This window comes from Somniosus microcephalus, chromosome 2 (genome assembly GCF_052327205.1).
Source record: "Somniosus microcephalus isolate GS21.2 chromosome 2, FLI_Smic_1.0, whole genome shotgun sequence".
Taxonomy (NCBI): domain Eukaryota; kingdom Metazoa; phylum Chordata; class Chondrichthyes; order Squaliformes; family Somniosidae; genus Somniosus; species Somniosus microcephalus.
Window position 1 is genome coordinate 347208354 of NC_140988.1, and position 19424 is coordinate 347227777.

The 19424-nt window shown below is 45.4% G+C and overlaps 1 protein-coding gene across 1 annotated transcript in view; it reads right to left on the bottom strand.

The window, feature by feature from the left end:
• polr1a (RNA polymerase I subunit A) overlaps positions 1-19424 on the bottom strand; it is a 184159-nt gene that overhangs the window by 161174 nt on the left and 3561 nt on the right. Inside the window, exons 2-4 of the mRNA XM_085975489.1 lie at positions 18673-18877; positions 6100-6249; positions 3422-3526 (exon numbers count right to left, since the gene is read on the bottom strand). Coding sequence (XP_085831615.1) covers positions 3422-3526; positions 6100-6249; positions 18673-18877 — 460 coding nt within the window. The remainder of the gene's footprint in view (positions 1-3421; positions 3527-6099; positions 6250-18672; positions 18878-19424) is intronic.

The window sequence follows — 19424 nt, forward strand, 5'->3', positions numbered from 1 at the left end:
GGTCTTTTTCGGGGTGGCAGGCGGTGACTAGTGGGGTACCGAGGGATCAGTGCTTGGGCCCCAGCTATTCACAATATATATCAATGATTTGGATGAGGGTACCAAATGTAATATTTCCAAGTTTGCTGACGACACAAAATTAGGTGGGATTGTGAGTTGTGAGGAGGATGCAAAGAGGCTTCAAGGCAATTTATACAAGTTGAGTGAGTGGGCAAATACACGGTAGATGCAGTATAACGTGGATAAATGTGAAGTTATCCACTTCGGGAGGAAAAACAGAAAAGCAGAGTATTATTTAAATGGTGATAGATTGGGAAATGTTGATATACAAAGGGACATGGGTGTCCTTGTACACCAGTCACTGAAAGCAAACATGCAGGTGCAGCAAGCAGTTAGGAAGGCAAATGGTATGTTGGCCTTCATTGCAAGAGGATTTGAGTACAGGAGCAAGGATGTCTTACTACAGTTGTACAGGGCCTTGGTGAGACCACACCTGGAGTACTGTGTGCAGTTTTGGTCTCCTTACCCAAGAAAGGATATACTTGCCATAGAGGGAGTGCAGCGAAGGTTCACCAGACTGATTCCTGGGATGGCAGGACTGTCATATGAGGAGAGATTGGGTCGACTAGGCCTGTATTCACTAGAATTTAGAAGAATGAGAGGGGATCTCATTGAAACGTATAAAATTCTGCAGGGAGGATGTTTCCCCTGGCTGGGGGGTCGAGAACGAGGGATCACAGTCTGAGGATATGGGGTAGGACATTTAGGACTGAGATGAGGAGAAATTTCTTCACTCAGAGGGTGGTGAACCTGTGGAATTCTCTACCACAGAAGGCTGTGGAGGCCAAGTCACTGAATATATTTACAAAAGGAGATAGATAGATTTCTAGACACAAAAGGCATCAAGGGGTATGGTGAGAGAGCGGGAATATGGTATTGAGATAGAGGATCAGCCATGATCATATTGAATGGCAGAGCAGGCTCGAAGGGCCGAATGGCCTACTCCTGCTCCTATTTTTCTATGTTTCTAAGAGTTAGCACCTTCAGGAAAAATAAGGGAAGAAAAATTGAAACAAAACCGAGATTTTTCCAAAGTAGGAACAGAACAAAGTTCAGAACGAGGGATCGCAAAAATAATATAGACTAAATCAATTACTGAATCATTGAATTATATACAAAAAGCCTTTGCATCCTCTTCCTTACCACCAATTCTTCGAGGCCATTCAAATCTCATGCTATAATGACACAAGCAGATTATGACACAACCGCAACGGTTTTGGGTGGAATCTCCAGTCACCATTTCAGCCCACATGCAAAGTTTGTTATCTCAGCTGGGGCTGCACGGGGAGAGGCACTGAGCTGAGTCATGGTGCCTTCTCCACAGCGAAGGAGAGAGAGTTATAGAGCGAGTGAAACAATTGCATTATCGCACACCCCCTAAACTCCCATTATCGACCAGCTCTGACAGCAACTGGCTAAGGAACTAGGGGAGGTGAGGAGGGGTATAAATGAATAAGTAAAAGGGAAGAAAAGCAAGGAAGAAACCTTGCAGTCAGCTTATGCACAGCAGGTTTACACAAACAGCAATGAAATAAATGACAAGATAATCTGTTTATCCCGGATACCAGGAGAACTCCCCTGCTCTTCTTCCAATACATAGAAACATAGAAGATAGGAGCAGGAGTAGGCCATTCGGCCCTTCGAGCCTGCTCCGCCATTCAACGAGATCATGGCTGATCATCCAAACCCTAGCACCCGGTCCCTACACCGACAGCCATCCCACCCAAGCCCTATCCCCGTAACCCCACGTATTTAATCCCCCCTAACACGAAGGGCCAATTTTTTATCATAGCCAATCAACCTACCCCGCACATCTTTGGATTGTGGGAGGAAACCGGAGCACCCGGAGGAAACCCACGCAAACACGGGGAGAATGTGCAAACTCCACACAGACAGTCACCCGAGGCCAGATTTGAACCGGGGTCCCTGGCGCTGTGAGGCAACAGTGCTAACCACTATGCCACCGTGCTGCCATAGTGCCATGAGATCTTGCTTATCCACCTAAGGGCACTCAGGTCCACGGTTTAACATCTCATCTGAAAGACGGCACCTCTGACACCTTGCACTGTACTGGAGTGTCAGCCTAGATTATGTGCTCAAGACGCCGGAGTGGGACTTCAACTCACAACCTTCTCACTCAAGAGGTAACAGTGCTACCACTGAGGCAAGACTGACATCTGCCTCCTGTATGCCTATTCCGCCAATGTGTTCCTGATTCCTTTAGTCCTCCTCGTTTGACAAACCCTCTCATTTCTTTTTGTCATCAGCAAACTACAGGATTGCGCTCCCTATGCCCACATCCAAATATACGTAGATATGGGAAACAAAAGTGGACTTCGCATCTGCACCACCATCCAACCCTTCTCCAATCCGAGCAACAGCAACTCTTTGTTTCCTATCCATCAACCAACTTTTCTATCACCTCCCCTTGACAGTCAACGGCATTACCATCGCCGAATCCCCCACCATCAACATCCTGGGGGATCACCATTGATCAGAAACTTAACTGGACCAGCCACATAAATCTCTGGTCTGTGCTGAGTTAGCTAATCTCAAGTCTAGATGGCAGTAAAGAAAGACTTGCATTTATATAGCGCCTTTCACCACCTCAGTGGCAACAAGAGCAGGTCAGAGGTTGGGTATTCTGTGCCGAGTGTCTCACCGCCTGACTTCCCAAAGCCGTTCCACCATCTACAAGGCACAAGTAAGGAATGTGATGGAATACTCTCCACTTGCCTGGATGAGTGCAGCTCCAACAACCCAAGAAGCTCGACACCATCCAGGACAAAGCAGCCCGCTTGATTGGCACCCCATCCACCACCTTAAACATTCACTCCCTCCACCACCGGCATACCGTGGCTGCAGTGTGTACTATCTACAAGATGCACTGCAGCAACTCGCCAAGGCTTCTTCGGCAGCACCTTCCAAACCCGCGATCTCTTCCACCTAGAAGGACAAGGGCAGCAGGCGCATGGGAACACCACCACCGCCAAGTTACCCTCCAAGTCACACACCATCCTGACTTAGAAGTATATCACCGATCCTTTATCGTCGCTGGGTCAAAATCCTGGAACTCCCTCCCTAACAGCACTGTGGGAGTACCTTCACCACACGGACTGCAGCGGTTCAAGGCGGCGGCTCACCACCACCTTCGAGGGCAATTAGGGATGGGCAATAAATGCTGGCCTTGACAGCGATGCCCACACCCCATAAACAAATTTTAAAAACTAAATTTTCTTATATCATACAGCTGAATAAATGGAACAAGCCCCTTACTATACATCTTATCGAACGTCTTCTGAAAAGGTAATGGGCACAATACGAAGTGCCTGCATGACATACAAATCAGTTTTACACCTACTTGTGAAGCTTTGCAATTCACTCGACTGTTCAGCACAATCTGAGTGTGCTCGTTCAGTGCTTTCTGGATTTCATCTAATGTGGCCTTCGAATTTTTCTCCAGCAGCTGTACAAAACAGAATTATATCAAACCATAATGAATATCGAAAATGTATCCTTTTTTCTCTCTGCTGCCACCTGCTGCCATGTGTCCTCCCTGAGCCGAGATGGTCTGAGCCACAGTATTTACCAAAGACTGCTGTCAGTGTACAGTAACAGCAGAGTTTACTATACAAATATGATAGACTGCAGTGATTTAATCTGCTCCCCCAGTGGCTCAGCAAGTTTATCCACCGAGTACTTGAGACACCAAGAGCAAGAAGGTCCCAGGTTCAATCTCTGGTCTGTGCTGAGTTAGCTAATCTCAAGTCTAGATGGCAGTAAAGAAAGACTTGCATTTCTATAGCGCCTTTCACCACCTCAGGACTTCCCAAAGCACTTTACAGCCAATGAAGTACTTTTGAAGTGTAGTCACTGTTGTAATGTAGGAAACGTGGCAGTCAATTTGCACACAGAAAGGTCCCACAAACAGAAATCTGTGTTGACCAGATAATCAGTTTTAATGATGTTGGTCAGGACACCAGGAAGAACTCCCCTACTCTTCTTCCAATAGTGCCGTGGGATCTTTTACACACACCTGAGAAGGCAGACAGGACCTTGGTTTAACCAAAAGACAGCACCTCCAACAGTGCAGCGCTCCCTCAGTACTGCACTGGAGTGTCAGCCTAGATTTATTTTTGTGCTCAAGTCTCTGGAGTGGGACTTCAACCCACAACATTCTGACTCAGTGGCGAGAGTGGGCTGCTGAGCCACAGCTTGTCAGTAGAGGCACTACAATTGGTATCAAGCACCCAAGGTGAGGGAGGGGAAAGTGGCCAGGGACCCTTGTCCTGATTCAAAGATCCCAGTTAGATGTGCACGTGTGTAAATTTCAGGTGAGAAGAGCATTGGGCTCAGCTGTGATGCCCCCTGTGGTCAAATAATCTGCAGGAATTAACTGCCCAGGTTCATAAATATTGGATACTTAAACAAAGTATCAGTACCCAGCAATGAATTAAAGCCTTCAGGATAGGGAGGAAAATTGGTGAGGAGAGAGAAAAAGAGTATGCCTTTAATGGCCCAGTAATTCGGGTCCCAACGCGTGAGTACGGACAGGGTACTCACGCGTGGGCCCGATGGAAGTGCCGGTTTTCAGCATGCACAGCGCATGCGCGGAAAACCGGCATTTCCTTTCCTCTGAACCAAGGGGTTCAGAGGTCGAACGTGTGCGCGCAGGAGTCTGCGCGTGCGCGCTGAAATTCCTTCTTTTTTTAAGCTTTGCCCGTGCGTGAAGGCTTCCGGTTTTTACGCGTGAAAAAAGCAGACGTAAGGTAAGTGGTCTATTAATTAAAGTTAGAGTTTTTTTTCCACAGGTTCATTATTTTTTAAGAATTTACAGTAAGGTAAGTGTATTTTTAGACCCGAATTGTTAAAAAAAAAAATTCTCAAAAATTTGAATAATTGTTTAAAATAGTTTTTTACAGTTATTAATAGTTCATTTAATTAGTGGGATTTTTTTTAACTTTCATTTGAAGTTTAAGTACTGTTTTGGGCGCCCGGAGTTTTCATGAGTTTGACAGTTCTTACTATCAAACTCATGAATGAACTTTTGCAACCTCCGATTGGTTGCCCAGTGCTCACGTGATCCCAGCCAGCTCATCGAACTAACTACGCCGCTGGATCACGCAAGCACAGCGCACCGGGAGCTGAACCGGGCCACTGACAGGAAATCCACGCAGGGCCAGGCTTCAACTGTCGGCGCGCTAGGTAAGTGTAGGTCGGGGCCTTGCACCCGCGGGAAGCTCCCGACACCAATTTCTGGGCCATTATCTTTTTTGCTTTGCATATTGATTATCTCCAAACATCATATTTTTTTCACAACTGTTCGCAACATCCTCATGGTTGTCACAAAGTGTTTCACAGCCAATCAAGTTACTTTTGAAAGTGCAGTCATTGTTATAATGCAGGCAAATGTGGCAGACAATTTGCGCACAGCAAGATCACATGACAAGATAAATGACAAGATAATATGTTGCCGTGGCGTTGGATCAGGGATAAATGTTGGCCAGGACACCAGGAAAACTCCCCTGCTCTTCCTCGAATGGTGCCATGGGATCTTTTATATCCACCTATAAGCAGGCAGATGGAACCTCAATTTAATGTCTCATTCAAAAAGATGGCACCTCCAACAGTGCAACACTCCTTCAATACTGCACTGAAGTGTCAGTCGAGTTTCTCTGCTCTCTGAAAAGGGGCTTGAACCTACAACCTTGTGCATCAGATGAGAGAATGCTGCCACTGAGCGAAAGCAGCCACTTAAATTTGCCAAAAAGACTTTTGAATAACTTAGTTGAAATCACATTTCTTCAATATCTTACAGAAAAAAAAATGATCTTATAAGCAATCTTCCCTCTAATTTTTATCCGTGTGCGGCCCCTTCAAATTTGCCGCACGGTATCTTTTCCAGCGGCACCAGCTGGTGAACGGATTGCGCGGTATCTCCCGATCGATGCTCGGCCAGCGCGCCCGCACACCTTAGCGGGAAGACTGCTTGCAAGCATCGAGAGAAAACGGTTCAGAATGTTTCATATCAATACTCACCTCGTTCAGTACTTTCTCCACTTCATAAACAGCTTCAATAGCTCCAGCATCTACAATTTGGATCTGATTTAGCAGCAGGTACATCATTGCACGGGGACATGTCAGCATATGGCAATTCAAACAGGAGCCTCTTATCACCAGATAGAGTTTCTGTGTAAAAAGGTATTTGTTTAAAAACAAAGAAAAAAATCGTTAAAATAACACAGAAACGAGATGAAACCACACCTCCTATCAAGCCCACTCAGTCATTCAGACCCCACTTCAGAACCACACCTGAACAGTTTTTCATCTTTCCATTATCTCATAACAATCAGAACTTAATCCTTTAAATAACTTAAAATCACAATGAAACCAGGTAAGAAAGCCATGCTAAAATGTTTAAAGTTAACTCAAGTTTAAATGAATAAAACAATGCTGTAAAACCAGTTAATTCCATGACACAAAATTGATGTACTATGCATGCATGCGCTAGCCCTGCAATATAAAATTGAATTACAAAATGATTTAAGTACTACATGATGTGTTTCATATTACAATCGCCAACTGTGTTTCTGCCCATAAAACTTTAATTTTAATAAGAATGTGGAACAAAAAAATCAAGCATGGCTTCTTTAATTCTATTGCGGTACATAAGGGGTTAAAAAAAAAAGCAGCTACACTCTTGAAGGAAGAACCAAACCACTCAATTCAAATACAAACATGCTTGGTGATTTGTTCAGATACATGTCTGATTGGCAGTTTTTTTAAAGCGAAATTTTGCCTAGCTCTGGTTGTTGTTTCAGAGGGATTTATAAGCTTGTCTTTTCAAATCACTCAATTCTATCTGGAACTTTTGATAAGGAATCTTCAAAGTGAATCTCTCTAAAACTTTAAATCATTAGCTAGCTCTATACTTGGTGAGAATATAAAAAGAAGTTATACACAAATTAAAATTTAGTTTAGAGTAGAAGTTTCAAATTCTTTGGAGAAACTCTGGAGGGTATAAGGAGTTAGGGATCACCAATTAGAGAGGTATGAAATATAGAACCCAAGAATGGGGTAAAAGAAACCCCAAAAACTTATCAACCTGTTTAAAATAGCAGTGTTCTGCCTTTCCCTGGTCACTTTGTTACCAGCTGTTACAGTAGTCAAGTCTTGGAGTCAACACATTTTCTGCTCCACTGCAGCCAAGTTTAAAATGAATCTGAGTCAAAAGGGATGATTTTGCCAGCCCTGGGGAGGCAGGTATGGAGGCGGGACTGCCTGGAAAATGGCAGAATTTGGGGCGGGTGCCCAACCCACCTCCATGACATCTTGCCAGGAGGCGGGTAGCCGTCCCGCACCGGGTCCCATCTCCTTGAAGGCAGGAAGAGATTAAAGCCTATTAACTGCCTGTTAACATGTAGTTAACAGGCAGAAAATAGGATTATCCCCTTTTTGCCCTCACAAGTGCCGGCTTCCCGAAGGCTCCAAAACCCGCCAGGTCAGCTAGGCAAGTACTGGGTCTGCGGGGTGCAAAAGTGTGCTGTGAAGGTAAGTGATGGGTGCAAGAGTGGAGAGGTGAGTATCTGAGGTAAGTGCAAAGTGTTAGTAAAAGTGTACTTACCTTTGCTCTCCCTGCAGGCTTCAGTCAGTGTATATGCGGAGAGTCTCGGACCTCCGTGTTGCAGATGAGAGATGGCCGTTGCATTCTCAGATGCAACAACCATCTCATTTCTGTAAAAGGAAGACGTTTGATGAGGTCTTGAATTCAAGACCTCATCAAACTACAGAGAATGTCACTGTTTGACAGCTTCACAGAGCTGTCAAACGATGACAATTCATCTGAAACATCATACGTTGACGTTCTCTGCAATCGGCTTTCCCTTAATTGGCCTGCTCAAGGTCAATCAAGGGAAAAATAGTGTGGGTTGGTCACAAATCAATGGAGGCGGGACATCGACCCGCCAAGCAGCGGTCCCGCCTCCAACGCACCCCCATTAACAAAATCGGCCCCAAAGTGTTGGTGAGCAGAGCAAAGCACCTGTTGATTGTAAGGCTGTTAGACATCCAAAACTCTGCTGCCCGATTCCTAACTCGCATCAAGAACTATTCACCCATCATCCCTGTGTGCGCTGACCTACCCTGGCTCCCGGTCTGGCAAGGCCTTAATTTTAAAATTCTCATCCTTGTTTTCAATTCCCTCCCTGGCCTCGCCCCTCCCTATATCTCTAACCTCTTCCAGCCCTAGAAACCTCCAAGATTTCTGCGCTCCTCCAATTCTGGCTTCTTGCGCATCCCCGATTTTAATCGTTCCACCATTGACGGCCGTGCCTTCAGCTGCCTCGGCCCTAAGCTCTGGAATTCCCTCCCTAAGCCCCTCTGCCTCTCTGAACTCCCTTAAGATGCTCCTTAAAACCTACCATCTGTCCTAATATCTCCTTATGTGGCTCAATGTCAAACTTTGTTTCATAACGCTCCTGTGAAGCGCCTTGGGACGTTTTACTACGTTAAGGTGCTATAGAAATGCAAGTTGTTGTTGGTGTTGTAGTCAACATATGCTCCAACTTAGCTCTTATTTTAAATAGTGTTAGTAACCAGAGCAGAGTAGAGCAGGCATTAGCTTTAAGGCTGACTGCTAACTTCTTCTATGCTCAGGCTGCCAAGGAAAGACAGAGCCTTGGCTCTTTAACAGGCGCCTGATTAAAATTAAAGTGCCAGTGAGATGAGAAACACGGGTAGATATTAGAACTGCTAAAACTGTATGTCACACAGCAAATGTCCTGAGGCCTAAAACATTTTGGGCAATTAAGCCCATGATCCCTGGTACTATGAAATATACCAGACCTAAATATTTCCTGTTTTATAGCAACTCACAGATGCAGCACTGACTCAGAAATTAAGGACAATATCCAGAGGCAGTCTCAATTGCATGCAGATTATAAATTACTCAGCCATGATCTCATTGAATGGCGGAGCAGGCTCGAGGGGCCGAATGGCCTACTCCTGCTCCTATCTTCTATGTTTCTATGTTTCTATGTTACAGAACTATCTGATAAATGTACATGATTAGTCAGTATGTCAAAAGAAGAAAATATGTGTGAATTACTGATTGTAATAAACATAGCTTCCTGACACAAGGATTTACAGGATGCAACTGTCCACATCGTGCAGCTAGGTTACATTTTCTGAACAGATTTCACTGGTGGCCTCTTCACATCTCCACAAGAACCAGTGACCAACTGGTGACAAGTGTTTAAATATTCCCATTTTGTTGGTTGTACAACAATAACCAGCCCTCTTTATGGGGGAAATTTTGCGGGGGGTCAGCGGGCGCGATCGGAGGCGGGTCGGGTGGGAAAATGTTTTTTTTTTGACAGCGGGTCAGGACTCCGCGGTCAACCCGCCGCCACGTCCCTTTCCCAAATGTCGGGTCCATCATCGCTGAGTAGACCCGACACGCAACGACGGGGAAGGTAATTCAGGTCATTAATGACCTTGTTAACAGAGGATTAAGAACTATTTTTGTTGTATCCGTGTGTTAATGGAGACACGGAATGCAGGAGTTGGTTTACAGGTGTTTATTGAACAAAGTCTGGAGGTGAACTAAAAGATACAAGACACTATACAGGCTTATATAGCCCGAGTGGCCACTACCGGCATTACAGTACACAGGGGCTCTTAAAGGTACATACACCACAATTCCTCCCCTTTTAGACAACCAGTACATAACATTTTAAGTCATCATTAATTAACATGTTTACAAGAACAATAATCTACACATTTGCTGCAGTTAATTATAAGTCAGTCTCTCTGGAGGCTTCCTGACTCGGTCCGGATAATGCCTCGGTGGTGTAGTAGTTTTCAGTGGTGTAGTAGGTTCTTTTGGCAAGGTCGATTCGGCTTGAATGCCAGTGTCGGGTTCATCTGGTTCCAGTATCACCGGATCGGAGGTAGATACTATGGGTATCTCTGCTTCATCATTAGGCGTATAGAGTTGTGGTGTAGGTTGTCCCTTTTCGGATGACTCTATGATCTGGTCAGCATGGCGCCTTATTATGCTTTCTCCAATGTCCACGGTATACATCAGCGGTCCTAGTTGTGTGCAAATAGTTCCAGGCTGCCATTTCTCGGTACGGTAGTCCCGGGCCAAAACTTGTTGACCTATCTGGAAGGTTCTAGTTGGCCTTTCATTCATGCCTTGAAATTGCCGGTTCTCTATGTCCCTTCTGATGTTTGGCTTGATCAAATCCAGCCGGCATCTTAGTCTTCTATTGAAAAACATCATGGCGGGAGTTTGGTTTGTAACCACGTGTTGCATTCCTGTATGCAAACAAGAAGTTATCTACCTTATGTTGTAGATTTATGTCTTCATTACCCATGGCCTTTATGGCCTTCTTGAAGGTCTGGACAAACCTTTCAGCTAATCCATTGGTGGCAGGATGGTATGGGGCGGACGTGTAGTGCTTAACCCCATTGTTTTTTAAGAACTTCCTGAATTCTTCGGACACAAATTGCGGTCCATTATCAGAACAGATCTGTTCAGGCAGCCCATTCCTGGCAAATATGGTCCTTAATACTGTGATGGTTTTTTCCGTGGTGGTGGAGGACATCTTTATTACCTCCGGCCACTTGGAGTGTGCATCAACCGCGATTAAGAACATTGAGTCCATAAATGGACCAGCAAAGTCGATGTGTACCCTTTGCCATGGAGATGAGGGCCACTCCCATGGACGTAGAGGGGCTTGTGGTGGGGCGTTTTGGACCTTCTGGCATCCTAGACAGCTCTTGGTCATTTCTTCGATGTCTCCATCGATACCTGGCCACCACACAAACGCTCTGGCTAGGTTCTTCATTTTCACTCCACCCAGATGCCCCTCGTGAAGCTCCTTTAGCACTTTATCCTGGAGTTTGGGTGGAATCACCACTCTGGATCCACACATCAAGGTTCCTCGGCACACTGACAGCTGTTCTCTTCTTTGCGAGAATGCTGGCAACAGTGGTTCGCCATGTGCAGGCCATCCCTTCACCGTTAAATCGTAGACTCGTGAGAGAGTCGGGTCATTTCTCGTTTCCTTTTCAAATGGTAGAATTTGTTACTGGTAGACATTCCACTATGGTTGAGTGGAACATCTCCACTGGGTCCACTACAGGTGCTTCTTCTACCGTTGGCAACGGTAGGCGCGATAAACCGTCAGCATTCCCATGCTGTTTTGATCTTTTGTATTCTATGTCATATTGGTGTGCCCCTAGGAAAAGGGACCACCTCTGTAGCCTTTGCACTGTCATAATGGGAACGCCCTTTTTAGGGTTGAATATGGAGATGAGGGGTTGATGGTCAGTCAACAAGGTAAATTTTTGTCCGTGTAGGTAATGGTTGAATTTCTTCACTCCCCACACCAGGCCCTGTCGATCTGGGCATAGTTACGCTCAGCTGAGTTTAATGAGCGTGACGCAAAAGCTATCGGCCGCTCCGAGCCATCAGGGAATCTATGCGATAATACCGCTCCTACGCCGTAAGGGGATGCATCGCATGCCAGTCTGATTGGCAGTGATGGGTTGTAATGAGCCAACACTTCCTTGGACGTGATCAAGCCTTTGCATTTATGGAAGGCACGTTTACAGTCTTCGCTCCATTTCCAAATTACTCCCATTTGTAGCAGTGCGTTAAGAGGGTGCAGAACAGTTGACAAGTTCGGTAAAAATTTATGATAGTAATTTATCAATCCCAGGAACGACCTTAATTGTGAGACATTTTCAGGTGCTGGAGCTTTTATGACCGCTTCAATTTTTTCAGGTGACTTATGCAACCCTTCTTCGTTAATTATATGGCCACAATATGATATTTGTTTCTGGAAAAATTCGCACTTGGGGCGATTTGCTCGTAGGCCCCATTCTCTCAGCCTAGTGAGCACCTGCTCCAAATTGGCACGGTGCTCGTTGTCATTTTCTCCTGTTACAAGGATGTCGTCTAGGTAGCATTGAGTCCCCGGAATCCCTTGCAGGACTTGCTCCATAGCTCTTTGCCAGATAGCTGGAGCTGATGCTACTCCGAAAACCAGTCGATTGTACTGGTACAGGCCTTTGTGTGTGTTTATCGTGAGATACTTTTTAGAGGCCTCCTCAACCTCCATCTGTAGATATGCCTGTGCCAAGTCAATTTTGGTGAAACGTTTCCCTCCGGATAGTGAGGCGAAAATATCTTCTATCCTTGGAAGAGGATACTGTACCGTGTGAAGGACCGGGTTTACAGTCACCTTGAAGTCCCCACAAATGCGAATTTTTCTCTGTTCTTCAGATTTATCATTATTTAACGTTTTCTTCATGACCGGGACGATGGGTGTTGCCCACTCGCTCCAATCTATCTTGGATAACACGCCTGCCTTTTCCAAATTCTCCAGCTCTGCTTCGACTGCTGGACGAATTGCGTATGGCACCGGCCTTGCCTTAAAAAACTTGGGAATTGCTGCATCTTCCACTTTTATGGAGGCGGTGACGCCTTTCAAGGTTCCTAGTTCCTGTTGAAACACTTCTTTGGCGTTGGCTAAGATGTCTTTTAATCGTTCAGGTTTGACGTCATCATCATTTTTTTTCTTACTGGTCACCGTCAGTGCCTGAATGGAGTGCCAGTCTAAACGTATCTTCCTGATCCATTCACGTTCCAACAGCAGTGGACCACCATCTTGCAGAACATATAAATACAACTTCTGTATTTCCTTGCCGTTGTATACAACAGGCACCCTTATTTTCCCTCTGGGGTATACTTTCTGCCCCGTATATGTCTTCAAGATAATGGATGTGTCTTTCAAAGGTATATGCGGAAATAGCCGCTCGTAATCCCGTCGATTTATGACGGTCAGAGCTGATCCTGTATCTAGCTCCATTTTAACTGGGGACCCCGCTATCGTGAGGGTAACCCAAATGGTCTGGTAATCTTCTTTGGCAATTACATTATGTAATTTGAGAGAGCTTAGTCTCTTGTTTCCGGAGTCGCTATCGCTCTTCTGGTCTTCGGAGCTACTGTCCGTCATCATTTGTACCTTTCTGTACTTTTCCTTATTGATTTTTTTTCTGTCAGTGGATTTTTTGTTTCCAGATCGGCATACACGTGTAATGTGTCCCATCTTTCCGCATTGCCTGCATCCTTTGTCCTTGAACCAGCAGTCCCTCTGGTCATGGGTGGATCTGCCGCAGCAATAACATCTCTCGAAACCCCATGTCATTTCATGGGTGCCGAAGTCCTGTGGCTTTTGCTGTATCTCTGCAGCTCCTCTTGCTGCTGCTTCGTATGATACAGCCACACTGAAAGCCTTGTCTAGTGTCAAATCTTTCTCAGAAAGTAGCCTTTTTTGTGTTCCTTCACTTAGGAGACCGCAGACAAATTTGTCTCGTAGAGAATCTGCCAGTCCTGCCCCGAATTGGCAGTGTAGGGTATCAACAATCTCCTTAAAATTCTTGTCCATCGGTTTGGCTGGAGTGATTACGTTTCGTAACAGCCCGTATGTCCTTGCGCCCATCAGATTTAGAAGTACCGATGCCTTTTTATCATCCTCTACTTCATTCGCTGTGCAATATACCTCCACTCTTTCCACATATGTGGTCCAATCCTCTATATCACTATCGAAAGCAGTAATATTGCCAGTCTTAGGCATCCTGAAAATCAAAAATGGCGCTTCCCGCCGCTGCCGCTGCTGACAACGCTGTTCTCCGCGGTTTTTATTTAACAGATATTTTTAATAGTTGGAGACTCGTTCCCGCCGGACTCTCTGGGACTTTTCCCTCCCTCTGCCTGGTCCGAACCCCGACCTGCTTTGCAGCGCCGGCCGTTTCCCGAGTGCTCCACCCTCCGTCTCTGTTTGCCTCCGCCTTCTGACTCGCTGCTTGGCCCCGCTGCAGAGCCACCCGATCGAGCCCCAGCCCGCCGCCCAGGAAGGATTAGTGCAATACCTGCCACCAGCCCAGCTAGCTGGTGAAACCACAGTTTTTTTTTGTTTTTTTTCTTCGACCTTCGTCTGAGGAATCGATCTCCTTGAGGTGCTGCCGAATTGCAGGTAAGTCCGTTTCCAATTCGTCGCCACTGTTGTATCCGTGTGTTAATGGAGACACGGAATGCAGGAGTTGGTTTACAGGTGTTTATTGAACAAAGTCTGGAGGTGAACTAAAAGATACAAGACACTATACAGGCTTATATAGCCCGAGTGGCCACTACCGGCATTACAGTACACAGGGGCTCTTAAAGGTACATACACCACAATTTTCAGCTCACCTTCAGAGTTTACCAGGTCACCCACAGGGTCTATGTTGCTCAGGGATCATGTCAGGTAAGCAGGGCGGGAGTTGAATGGCCCTGGAATCATCTCATTACTTGACAGCTGCAAATGTGCTATAAAAGCTCCCATCTCACAGCTGTTCACTTTGCAAGCTCAGAAGCTGTAGCTTGCTGCATTTGGAAGACAGATTGAGCTTTATGCAGGTTGCAAGTGTTTGGAGTAAACTCTCTATCCAGTGACACCTCATTGGAACAACCTCTCTCACCATTGACAGATCGCTTCTGTCATCTCAAGTTCACCTGCCATCTATTACATCAGAATGGGTACGGTTTATACGGTCTCACCTTGGTCTTCACAATCCCACCACGATCAGCCCCAACACCAGCAGCACCAACACCTCCACCAACCTTCTCCGCAATCAACTGATGCTGCACAGGACACAGGGTATCAGCACCCGACCACATTGCTGCCCGGGAGGCCAGGGATGGCCTCACCATGGCCAGATTTACTTCATTTGATGCTGTACACCCTGGTTGCCACATGACGTGCCAGGTTGGCACAACTCCACACCAACACCATAAAGCATCCCTACAATGCCCTAGCCATTCCTTTCACACTCATCAGCATTGCAGAGAACACCGTTATGTCTCACTATGTACTGCAACTCACTAAGCCACTTCCAAAGGTTCACACAAATCTGTCCAAGAACGCAAAGTGTTGAAAATAAAGATTTCAATGTTTGAAGGCACATTAACAGAAACTTCACATGAACATTGGCTAAAACACACAAGTGCCTAAACTTGTGTGTTGTTAGTTGGTATGATTGCACTAGGATGAGGGTGAGTGTGAGTTCATAAATAGCAGTTACTTCCAGACATATAGATTGGGCTAACCAAATTAGTAACAATACTGTGGAGGAGGAATTCTGAAAGTGTATACGGGATGGTTTCCTGGACCAGTATGTCGAGGAACCAACTAGAGATCAGGCCATCTTAAACTGGGTATTATGTAATGAGAAAGGATTAATCAGCAATGTTGTTGCCCCTTGGGGAGGAGCTATCATAATATGATAGAATTCTTCATTAAGATGGAGAGTGAAGTAGTTGACTCAGACTAGGGTCCTGAATTTAAATAAACGATGATATGAGGCGCAAGTTGGCTAGGATGGATTGGGGAACGTTACTTAAAGGGTTGACGGTGGATAGGCAATGGCAAACATTTCAAGATCGCATGGATGAACTACAGAATTTGTTCATCCCGGTTTGGCATAAAAATAAAACAAAAAAAGTGACTCAACCGTGGCTAACAAGGGAAATTAGGGATAGCATAAGATCCAAGGAGAGGACATATAAATTGGTCAGAAAAAGCAGCAAAACTGAGGATTGGGAGCAGTTTAGGATTCAGCAAAGGAGGACAAAGGGATTAATTAAGAGGGGCAAAATAGAATATGAGAGTAAGCTTGCAGGGAACATAAAAACTGACTGTAAAAGCTTCTATAGATATGTGAAGAGAAAAAGATTGGTGAAGTCAAGCGTAGGTCCCTTGCAGTCAGAATCAGGGGAATTTATAATGGGGAAAAAAGAAATGGCAGACCAATTAAATACATACTTTGGTTCTGTCTTCACAAAGGAGGACACAAATAACCTTCCAGAGATTTCAGGGAACATAGGGTCTAATGAGAGGGAGGAATTGAATGAAATCAGTATTTGTAGGGAAATGGTGTTAGGGAAATTGACGGGATTGAAGGCCAATAAATCCCCAGGGCCTGATAATCTACATCCTAGGGTACTTAAGGAAGTGGCCCTAGAAATAGTAGATGCATTGCTGGTCATCTTCCAAAATTCTATAGACTCTGGAATACTTCCCATGGATTGGATGGTAGCTAATGTAACCCCACTATTTAAAAAAGGTGGTAGAGAGAAAACGGGGAATTATAGACCGGTAAGCCTGACATCAGTAGTGGGGAAATTGCTAGAGTCCATTATAAAAGATGTAATAGCAGAGCACTTGGAAAACGGTGACAGGATCGGACAAAGTCAACATGGATTTTCAAAAGGTAAATAATGCTTGACTAATCTACTGGAATTTTTTGAGGATGTAACTGGTAGAATAGATAAGGGAGAACCAACGGATGTGGTGTATTTGGACTTTCAGAAGGCTTTCGATAAGGTCCCGCATAAGAGATTGGCATGCAAAGTTAAAGCACATGGGATTGGGGGTAAGGTACTGACTTGGATAGAGAACTGGTTGGCAGACAGGAAGCAAAGAGTTGGAATAAACGGGTCTTTTTCCAAGTGGCAGGTAGTGACTAGTGGGGTACCGCAGAGTTCGGTGCTAGGACCCCAGCTATTCACAATGGGCCAGTAATTCCGGTCCCAACGCGCGAGTATGGACGGTGTACTCACGCGTGGGCCCGTTGGAAGTGCCGGATTTCAGCATGCACAGCGCATGCGCGGGAAACCGGCATTTCCTCCAAGGGGTTCAGAGGTCCAACGTGTGCGCGCAGTATATATATATATAAATGATCTAGACGAGGGAACTAGATGTAATATCTCCAAGTTTGCAGACGACACAAAGTTGGGTGGGCGTGTGTGCTGTGAGGAGGATGCACAGAAACTCCAGTATGATTTGGACAGGTTGGGTGATTGGGCAGATGCGTGACAGATGTAGTATAATGTGGATAAATGCGAGGTTATCCACTTTGGGGGCAAAAACAGAAAGGCAGATTATTATCTGAACGGCAATAGATTGGGAAAAGGGGAAGTGCAACGAGGCCTGGGTGTCCTTGTGCACCAGTCACTGAAGGTAAGCATGCATGTGCAGCAGGCGGTTAAGAAGGCAAATGGTATGTTGGCCTTCATAGTGAGAGGATTCGAGTACAGGAGCAAGGATGTCTTGCTGCAGTTGTACAGGGCCTTGGTGAGACCACACCTTGAGTATTGTGTGCAGTTTTGGTCGCCTTATCTGAGGAAGGGTGTTCTTGCCATGGAGGGAGTGCAGCAAAGATTCACCAGACTGATACCTGGGATGGCAGGAATGACGTATGAGGAGAGATTGGGTCGATTAGGCTTATATTCGCTAGAGTTTAGAAAATGAGAGGGGATCTCATTGAAACTTATAAAATTCTAACAGGACTAGACAGACTAGATGCAGGAAGGATGTTCCCGATGGCCGGGGAGTCCAGAACCAGGGGCCACAGTCTAAGGATAAGGGGTAAGCCATTTAGGACTGAGATGAGGAGGAATTTCTTCACCCAGAGAGTGGTGAACCTGTGGAATTCTCTACCACAGAAGGCCGTTGAGGCCAACTTATTAAATATATTCAAGAAGGAGTTAGATATATTTCTTAAGACTAAAGGGATCAAGGGATATGGGAAGAAAGCAGGGACAGGGTACTGAATTTGGTTGATCAGCCATGATCTCATTGAATGGCGGAACGGGTTCGAGGGGCCGAATGGCCTACTCCTGCTCCTATCTTCTATGTTTCTATCCCCACCTTGCCCTAAACTACACAACTGGGGAAGAGGAAAGATCCGAGATGATATAAAATTTAATATAAACTTAGTATTCTCTATCAGATTCAGGAGCTCAGAAATTACATACAAAAGATTTAAGCGAGTGTCCGCTAACATTAGCAGCAGTCATTTTTAGGTTGGTGAGTCATTGTGCCAATTTTGAATGATGCATGTGTACCAGGGAGCACATGGTAGAGAAAGAGTCCCGGGGACTTGTTTTTTCTTTTTTATTCATTCATGGGATGTGACGTCGCTGGCAAGGCCAGTATTTATTGCCCATCCCCAATTGCCCTTGAGAAGGTGGTGGAGAGCCACCTTCTTGAACCGCTGCAGTCTGTGAGGTGAAGGAGGGAGTTCCAGGATTTTGACCCAGTGATGATGAAGGAACGGCAATATACTTCCAAGTCAGGATGACTTGGAGGGGAACTTGGAGGTGATGGAGTTCCCATGCGCCTGCTGCCCTTGTCCTTCTAGGTGGTAGAGGTTGCGGGTTTGGGAGGTGCTGTCAAAGAAGCCTTGGCGAGTTGCTGCAGTGCATCTTGTAGATGGTACTTAGAACCTCCTCTGCTCTTTTGAGGGAGGGGAAATTGCAAGCATCGCACAAGTCATTCCTTTGCTACGAATTCTAATTCCAGTACCTTGAACAAAACTAATCAGCTGCAGTGGACCAACATGTGGTGATTTACCAATGTGTTCTCTTAATTCCCCCAATGCTGAAGTTCCCACTATAACCATATACACACCAAAAATAGCAGTCATCCCCACAGATCTATTATCCGCTGTATATATTACTCACATTATTGTATATTTCCAGCTTATAACATTACTTACATCAAAAAATAGTGGATTATAGACTATTAGCGGGAGATCTATATGGCCCATGTGTCCAGGGCAGTTGTTATAATCCTGTGCACAGGTCCCGCATACTTCCTTGGAATCAGCTGGACCCAATGCCAGATCATACAGACCATTCACTGATGGGTTGCCCACATTATCCAGGAAATGAGGATTAGTGATTGCCTTTACACTCAGTTTCCTAAGGGAAAAAAAGATACAAAGTTAAACTAAATGAAGAGTTAGTCATTAAATAAGGACAAATGAATATTGCTAAATCTATCAAGCTTACCTCCTAATTACTACTTAAACTACAATTATTACAGGAGCAATGCAAATAATTCCACGTCTACATTTCACAACATGGGGTCTTAGCCTAATGCTGTTCAATTGGCGCACAAACTGCATTTATCTCACTCAAATACTAGAACTGGGGTACAATTTTGAAAATGTTTCATTACGCAGAATTACAGAATCACAGAAACCCCACAGTGCAGATAGAGGCCATTTCGGCCCATCGAGCCTGCACCGACACATATCCCACCCGATCCCCATAACCCCTACACCAACACATATCCCACCCTATCCCCGTAACCCCACGTATTTAATCCCCCTAACACTAAGGGTCAATTTATCATAGCCAATCAACCTAACCCGCACATCTTTGGACTGTGGGAGGAAACCGGAGCACCCGGAAGAAACCCACGCAAACGCGGGGAGAATGTGCAAACTCCACACAGTCACCCGAG